Source organism: Ananas comosus, linkage group 5 (genome assembly GCF_001540865.1).
Source record: "Ananas comosus cultivar F153 linkage group 5, ASM154086v1, whole genome shotgun sequence".
In the NCBI taxonomy this organism is placed as follows: domain Eukaryota; kingdom Viridiplantae; phylum Streptophyta; class Magnoliopsida; order Poales; family Bromeliaceae; genus Ananas; species Ananas comosus.
This window is the reverse complement of record NC_033625.1, coordinates 7,665,767-7,674,371: the sequence shown is the minus strand read 5'-3', so window position 1 is coordinate 7,674,371 and position 8,605 is coordinate 7,665,767. Positions and strand designations below refer to the sequence as shown.

The 8,605-nt window shown below is 37.0% G+C and overlaps 1 protein-coding gene across 1 annotated transcript; it reads left to right on the top strand.

Moving 5' to 3' along the window:
* Window positions 707-6,322, top strand: LOC109710197 (actin-2-like). The gene is made up of 6 exons (XM_020232678.1): window positions 707-836; window positions 2,713-2,783; window positions 2,904-3,297; window positions 4,140-4,442; window positions 5,067-5,377; window positions 5,763-6,322. The coding sequence occupies exons 2-6, from the start codon at window positions 2,724-2,726 to the stop codon at window positions 5,826-5,828; spliced, it is 1,134 nt and encodes a 377-aa protein (XP_020088267.1). The 5' UTR covers window positions 707-836; window positions 2,713-2,723; the 3' UTR covers window positions 5,829-6,322.

Genomic DNA, 8,605 nt, shown 5'->3' with positions numbered 1-8,605 from the left:
AAATAATAATAATTCAGTTTGGATGCATTGTACTAAAAAAAGAAAGTTCATTCAATGTCAAAAAAAAAGTTATCAAATCCACCCTAGTTATTAAGTATTATATTTAGCTTTGCTCTGATTATATTTAGTTATGTAAACCTCTAAAAATTCTTTAAAAAGGTCATATAAATTTTTAATTTTTATGACTTATTTATAAATATTATATTTTACAACAGTAATTTTAGTTTCTTTTTATTTTTTTTGTTAATAATGAAAAAAATAAAATTTATATTTCAAAATTTGAATAATTTCGAGTGATCGATTGAGACAAATTTAAGACGGTTTAATTAACGTATTATTTTGGCTTTGTTTGGGATTACGGGAAGGTTGCATTATATGCGTTGAGAAAAGACGATGAGAAAATACCATGTTTGTTTCCTACGTGATACTGCGTTCAGCATATTGCGGTTAGTCGGTTACGATATATTTTCTACAGTCTCATCGAAGAACGTAGAAGTATATTCCTTTATATTTTTTTTCAACTCCATTCTACCTAATAGCGTTAGATTCATCTCAATACCAAACTAATTCTTTGTTAACAAAAAAATGAAGTTGAGGTACGGATTTCAAAATATGATGTAGTTGAGGAGTCTCACTACATTTTGACCTACGAAAAGTATGCCTAGAGTTGGAATTTAGTACGCCTACTATTTAAGAGCACGACACCATTGCCCTTTACACGCTCTCTCTCTCTCTCTCTCTCTCTCTCTCTCTCTCCTCTTCTCGTTCTTTCTCTTGGCTTCGACGAGCGGAGGAAGCGGAGGCGATTCATCTCTGATCTCGTCTTCTCTACAGCGGTATCGGCGAAGCACTTTCTTTAGCCGATCTCTGAATCATCCGATGTGTTGATTTTTGCTAAAAAATGGTCTTAATTCTGAGTAGATGCATAGATTTTGAAGTTTTTATTAGTTGATTAATAGATCGGTGCGCGAGGTTAGGGTTTTAGTAGATAAAGTTGTTGAAGAATTTGACTTGCATAGTTTGGGTCAAAATCTTGCTAGTTTGATCATTTTGTGTGATCTTTTAGTTTTGATTGGTTGATCGGCGCGTGGGGTTTAGGGTTTTAGGAGGTAAAGCTTGTTATAGAATTTGATTTATATTGTTTGGATCAAAATATTCTGAGTTTGATAATTAAAGATCGGTGCGCGAAGTTTAGGGTTTTAGTCCGTAAAGTTGTCATAGAATTTGATTATTTGTGATCTTTTAGTTTTTACTAGTAGATCGGTGTGTGAGGCTAGGGTTATAGCATTTTAAAAGTTGTTATTGAATTAAGGTTTGCTCAAAATCTTCTTAGTTTGATCATCATCCATGATCTTCAAGTTTTGATGAGTAGATCGGTGCAGGAGGTTAGGGTTTTAGAAGATGATGTCAGTATATATTTATTTGAAAGTAAGATGAAGTTGCTATAGAATTTGATTTATTTATTTTGGATAAAAAATCTTCGGTGTGTGGTCATCATTTATGATCTTCCACTTTTGATCAATCAATCTGTTAAGTTCTGAAAAAAATTGATCTATATTTCAGCTCAAAATCTGCTGAGTTTAATTGTGATCTGTGATATTCAGGTTTAATTAGTAGATTGGTGCGTGTTGTTTGGGGTTTTTGTAGCTAAAGTTGTTATAAAATTTGATGCATATTGTTTGGCTCAAAATCTAATGAGTTTGATTGTCATCTTTGATCTTCTAGTTTTGATTTGTAGATTATTCTGTGGGGTAGAGTTTTATTGGATAAAGTTGTCTGAGATTTGATTTATATTAGTTCAGGTGAGAACTTTCCGAGCTCGATTATCATCTGTGATCTTTCTTTGATCTCAAATAATTATTACTATGCTTGTGAGCTGTAGAAGGGAATTTACAATTATTTGCCCGAAACATGTACGGCAATTATATCTGGGATATTAATGATGGTCTTTCTGGATTTGCTTTGAAGGTCTTCAAGGATTGCTATTTGCTAGTCTTGTCCTTTACATGCTGTGTTCTCTTGCTATTTTGTTAGTTGGTCCCATTTGGATCTTTTTAATTCCCTTTCTTTACTTGCTCAAACTACCTGCATTTGTGAATTTCTTAGTATGAAGCACCTCTAGAAGATTGATCAGTTTATGATATCATGTTTTTTTTTTCCCTTCTGAATTTTGTTAGTTCGTGTGCAAATATTATATGATTTTGTCACTTAAGCTATTAAGTTCATTTAGCTATGCAGTAGGCCTCGTAAAAATTTCTTGCATCTTAACACATCTGTTCACTTCTAGTTCTTACTGAAAGTTTAACTGTTGTTAGTGTCTTTCTTGCTACTTGAAATAGGCCAATAACTGTAATTTTGTTAAAGATAGATTGTCAAGCATTCAGTATTCCTTGAAAAAAGTTCGTGTCTCACATCATGCAAAATTATCTAGTATTATTTCATTTATTTTGAGAGGGAAGGTATGGTTGGCAATTGATTTCTGTGGCTGAAAATCGAGGATAATAATGAATCTGGAAATCATATAGAGAGATACCCTGCTATTAGTCGGAATAAATAAATTTGATTATCAGATACTGATGTGATTCTCATCCTTTCCTGCTGGGTATGATGAATATGTTTGAAATGCATTTTCTCAACATAGCAGTAAAGTTGGTTTACTTGATTATAATATGTTTGTCTTTCTTCTCGTTTGTCTTTCTATTCATATGACAGAAACATAAAAAATGGCTGATGCTGAGGATATTCAGCCACTCGTCTGTGACAATGGAACTGGAATGGTGAAGGTTGACATATCATCCAGACAGCCTCAGTTTTTCTTCAAATAAAAAAAAACAAGGGGGAAAAAGGATTGTTCTGTATTTCTACATTTTGCATCCTGAATTACTCTCCATTCATTCTCGCAGGCTGGATTTGCTGGTGATGATGCACCTAGGGCAGTGTTTCCCAGCATTGTTGGCCGGCCCCGGCATACTGGTGTTATGGTTGGTATGGGCCAGAAGGATGCCTATGTGGGTGATGAAGCTCAATCCAAGAGAGGTATTCTCACCTTGAAGTATCCAATTGAGCACGGTATTGTCACCAACTGGGATGACATGGAGAAGATCTGGCACCATACCTTCTACAATGAGCTCCGTGTTGCTCCTGAGGAACATCCTATACTGCTGACTGAAGCTCCTCTCAACCCAAAGGCGAATAGGGAGAAGATGACCCAGATCATGTTTGAGACGTTCAATGTGCCTGCAATGTACGTTGCTATCCAGGCCGTCCTTTCCCTCTATGCCAGTGGCCGTACTACTGGTATGTATTGAATTGCTGAGCAAATATAATTTTCTTGTTCAACTACAAATTGGCAAAAACGAAGAGCTTTATATTCGAGTCAGTTCCTATCTATCAGTAGTTAGCAGTATTCCTAACTATTTAGAAATATTTTCTCACTTGATGGTATATTCTGTGACTTTTGATGGAAACCATTAAATTATAATAATACTCGAGGGGACTTTGGAAACAGAAAATAATGATGGGTTTGTGAAATTTATGTTTGTAAAGTTTACATACTCACTACAAAGTGTGCTTTAGTAAATGAATGCTCTCTCGAAATTGTTGCCTTTCAAATAGTCCTTGAAGTCTGTACCTGATTAAACTTCTGTCTGTATTCTATTTCAGCAATGTAATTCCTGAAGCTTATCTTGTATCCCAATTACGCCCTTTTGCTAGTTTCCATAAAAAAAAATCTGAGTTTTTTATGCTGTTTTAGCATTGAAATCCAACCACGTTATTAGTGTGATGGTCTTTTGGATGATAGATTGACGGAAAGACTTGATTGCTATATGGGATGAACTTCATGGGTTAAGTTGTGAACATTGAAACTCTGAGCGGGAAGGCTGGCTTGAGTAGTGCTCTTAGGAGACTCACTGAAAACAGCTTCCCTCAATAGCTTCTCTGCAGCGAATATAGAAGCTCCAAATTGGACCTTCTGCTTTTGGGGTATAAAATTTTAGTTCTTGACTATAGAAAAGCTTCGGGAATTTATGCTTGTCTAATTTTCTGTTAGAATTGATTGCTATAACAGATGTGCATTAGCCCTAAGTTCTTAATCAAAACTTGTGAATTGGTAATAACTCTAAATCAATTTTGTACAGGTATCGTGCTTGATTCTGGTGATGGTGTGACCCACACCGTCCCGATATACGAGGGATATGCCCTCCCCCACGCTATTCTTCGGCTCGACCTTGCCGGACGTGACCTCACCGACTTCTTGATGAAGATCCTCACTGAGAGAGGCTACTCCTTCACCACCACTGCTGAGCGGGAAATTGTCAGAGACATGAAGGAGAAGCTAGCCTACGTTGCCTTAGATTTTGAGCAGGAGTTGGAGACTGCTAAGAGCAGTTCTTCAGTTGAAAAAACTTATGAATTACCTGATGGCCAGGTCATCACTATAGGTATGAATGGAGCTCTCCTAGAAACCAGAAATTTATTAAAGGATCCAGCAACTCTGATCTTGAATCCAGAAATTTACTGTAGGATCATGCAACATTGACCTTGATACATTTAAAAAAAAAAGGGTAAAATGCCATCATCTGCTCAATATATTGTAGTTTGCGCTTCACCCCCTTCGATAATCAAAACCATCCAGTAATGCCCTAGATTTATAAATCTCTTAACGTTTTATCCACTGTATAAGGACTAAAGCACCGGATTTTCTAATAAACCAAAGTGAATTGTTCGGATGTTTTGATTGCACGAGGTTGTTGAAGTGTCTTGTGATATATCTTGGAAGTAATCTGCATTTTACCCAAAATTTATTACGCAGTTCCTTGTTATTCAAAATATTGATGTTGATATGTCCCCCGCTTTCAACACAGTTTCTCTAGTTCTTATCAGATTTGAAAATCCTTTGTCCTCAGAAGTCTCTTAGGTTCTTTACAAGCACATGAAATGGACAAATATGATACGCATACTACTTGAAGATTTTCTCAATTTATCAGATTTGATTACTAATGCTTATCTCTGAAATCAATGGCCACCACTAATAACAAAAAATTTGGCTCTCCCCCTGGTTGTAGGATCTGAGAGGTTCAGGTGCCCCGAAGTGCTTTTCCAGCCTTCTTTAATTGGTATGGAAGCAGCAGGAATTCATGAGACCACGTACAATTCTATCATGAAGTGCGATGTCGATATCAGGAAGGATCTGTATGGGAATATTGTGCTTAGTGGAGGATCGACCATGTTCCCTGGTATTGCTGATCGGATGAGCAAGGAGATCACGGCACTTGCGCCCAGCAGCATGAAGATTAAGGTGGTCGCACCTCCCGAGAGGAAATACAGTGTCTGGATTGGTGGTTCTATTCTTGCTTCTCTCAGCACGTTCCAACAGGTAAATGCTCAATCTTACATACCTTCCACCCCGTCGTCAAATATCGAACTTTCTTTTCTGCACTTCGAGTTATGTGAGTACGAGAAATCCCTCTTAGATGAAATTACCATCTATGATAAGAAAAGTACCGTTCTATGAAATTCAAGGTTTTAGTTATAGTTTTTGTGTGTATTCTGGACTAACTGATTTGATTTCAATAGCTTTTTGAGTGAACTTTTTGGTGCATTCATAGAGTACTAAGATGGGGAGTAAATTCCTCTCTTTGGTGTCCCTTAACCAAATTTTTGCTCTTTTGCATAAATCATTTTCTTTGTACAACAGTATCTTTCATCTCTTTGGTGTCCCTTAACCACCTTTTTCTAACGACGGTACCTTTGTATGACAGATGTGGATCTCAAAGGCTGAGTACGATGAATCTGGCCCTGCAATCGTCCACAGAAAGTGCTTCTAAACAAAAAGCTTCATGCATTAGCTGGCTGTTTCTAGTTTGTTCTTGCGGCTTTTCAAGTATTTTCTAGTGATGTAAGCTTTGTGAGGTTGAGATTTGGCTCCTGAAAGAAGTATATAAGTAAATATGCTTGAACTTTAGGTTTGCATAAAAAAGCACTACAGGTATTTTCAGAGGCAGCTGCTGTCACAGAGGGAAAATTGGAGAGGTTGTGGTAACTCTCTCTCACCCTCTGTTCTTCTTGTCTCGGTTGCCTTTTATAGGTTTGTTGAGCCATTTTGTTTGGTTTCATGCGGTTTTACTTCCTATCTCTGGATCGATAGTGGTAGTAGAACGTGCGGCGTTGGTTTGGCGTTTCTAGTGTTATGTCAATATATAGGATGTATGAGAAAGTATGCTTTGATATATGGCTTGGTTGTCTGGATGGTGTTCGTGTATATTTGTGTACTGCAGCTAAGATGACGTTAACGAGATGTTAGATGGTATACTTGTGTATTGCTGATGTTTTGTTTTTTGTGCTCGTGTTTTACTCCCTCTTTAGGGCGTAAACCTCATAAGTGAAGCTTGTTTGCGTGTGATTTCGTAGTTCATAATATGTGATCCATTATATTTGAGCAGTTTCATTTGGGTGTAGTTGTCTCATCCTTAGGAATTTTTGCAATGGCAATGTCATAACAGGATAGGGATTGATAATCTTCTGTGGTGCCTAGTGTACTTTGACCTGCTAGTTATCATCCAATTTTGCTGGATACGGGGCTGCTCTGCTTGGGAGCCTTGACCATATTAGGCCTAATCTGGTAATGCTCTATGAATGTGTTTTTCCAAATGCAGCTGCTTTTATGAGTTGCTGTATGTATGGAGGGTGATCACATTTATGCTGCCATTGTGGCTTCATAGTGCTGCTTCTGCTGCTGTGTGCAGAGCCCTCGGCCACAAGGTTGCAGTACTAATTCTGCCGCCCTCGGCCCTTTGATTTTCTCTGCGTGTGGCCCTCTGCCTTTAGGTTACAGTACTAAGGCTGGCCGTAAGTGTTGTTACCTAATTCAATGTTATGATACAATCTTACAATGCACGTCACAGGAACGCAGCTATCACTGGCTCCTGCCGTGTTCATTCAAGTCCTTTATAGAAGGGTGTGAATGGGGAAAGCCGAAATTTGATGGAGCACGGTTTTGCTCTGTAGGTCTTATCTTTCCTATCTTCTGAGTTTAAGAGCAGCTATTAGGCCGACCATTTGTCACCATGTTCTGCATGTTGCCATTAAGTCCACAACATCGCCTTCGACCAGGAGGTCCTTAGGGAAAGTATCATAATTTTTAAATCCTCTTTTCAGTAGGTGGGGTTACTGTTCTATCTTAGAAGGGCTCTTTGAATCCAGAGCACCGATTTAACACTCCGAACTCAAAAGGTTATATTACTAATAGTCCTTGGTTGAGCGTGTTTTTTTTTCTTGACAAAAATTTTATGTAGTACCCCTTATAAAAGAAATTGAAGTTATGAGTTGGATGTACTCCGGACTCATTTGTAATCTGCTGTTGGGAGTGTTTGGCAATGTTGCTCGTTTCGCCTATTCTTTGTTGGGATAGAACATATGGCTCTCTGGGTTGACTGGCTGGCCCTATGCAGATGTGTTGAAAATAATAATCCAAACTTAATTAAAATATAGTTATAGATAAGTTTAAATCTTTTATTTGATTATGGTTAAGATTTGTAGTTATCCAAAGTTAAAGTTAGATTTATCATCTGTTATGATTTGATGGCTATATATAGTTAGGCATGGGTTAATTAGATGAATAAGCCATAATAGACATGGCTGAGGGTGTTGTCCAGAATGTAATTAATTGCTTATTATTTTAGTTATCTTCTTTCTCATCCAATATCTCTTCTTCATATTATTTTGTTCTATTTTAAATCTTGGATTATATAATCGATATTAGCACAAATACCGGTTCCGATAAGTGGTTTCGGAGAAAATCACGCTTCCAACAATTAGTATCAGAGCCGGAAAGTGTCATGCAACTTATAAACCAGATGACAGCATATTCGAAAAGAATATAGATCCAATATACCGGATAGCTACGTCAAAGTTAAGCGATTCGTAGCAGATTGAAGGTGACGTTCAGGTGAAATCAAAGCGAAAGAATTGCTTTGAAGAAGTTGGCCTCCGCACAATACACAACAGCAGGTGGTTGTGATGCTTGACGAAAAGAGAGCGAGGAGAGCCTGTGAAGAGATCCAAGAAGACTTGACGAGATAGCCAGGAGGACTAGGCAAGCAAGCCGAAGTACAGAAAATTCGGCGAGATTTCGATGAACTAGGGACGTCATCCAAATAAAAAGGTGCAAATCTGAAACTTATTTTTTAGGTTATCAAGTTTTTGTTATGGATTTAGATTGGTTTATTCAACCTAATTTACCAAAGTTCGATGGAACGAACTTTAAACGATGGAAAATTATCATTCGATGTTTTTTAGAATCCCAAGATTTGTGGGATGTAGTGGAGAATAGAAATTATGGAAAAGAATTTGGTAAAGAAGAATTTTAAAAAAGAGATAGAGAAGTTCTATCATAAAACATACAAGCGATTTGCATCACTTTTATATTTTTTCATCAAATATTAATAATTACACAACTGTCTGCAATTATATGCCTTAAGTAGTTATCTGCCATGCTATAATAGTTTACAAAACCAACCTAGGAAATATGGTAAATTAAAATTTGATCAACGAATTGTATTGAAATTTCTAATTTAAGGCCCTGCAGTGTAATTTAGCAACATAT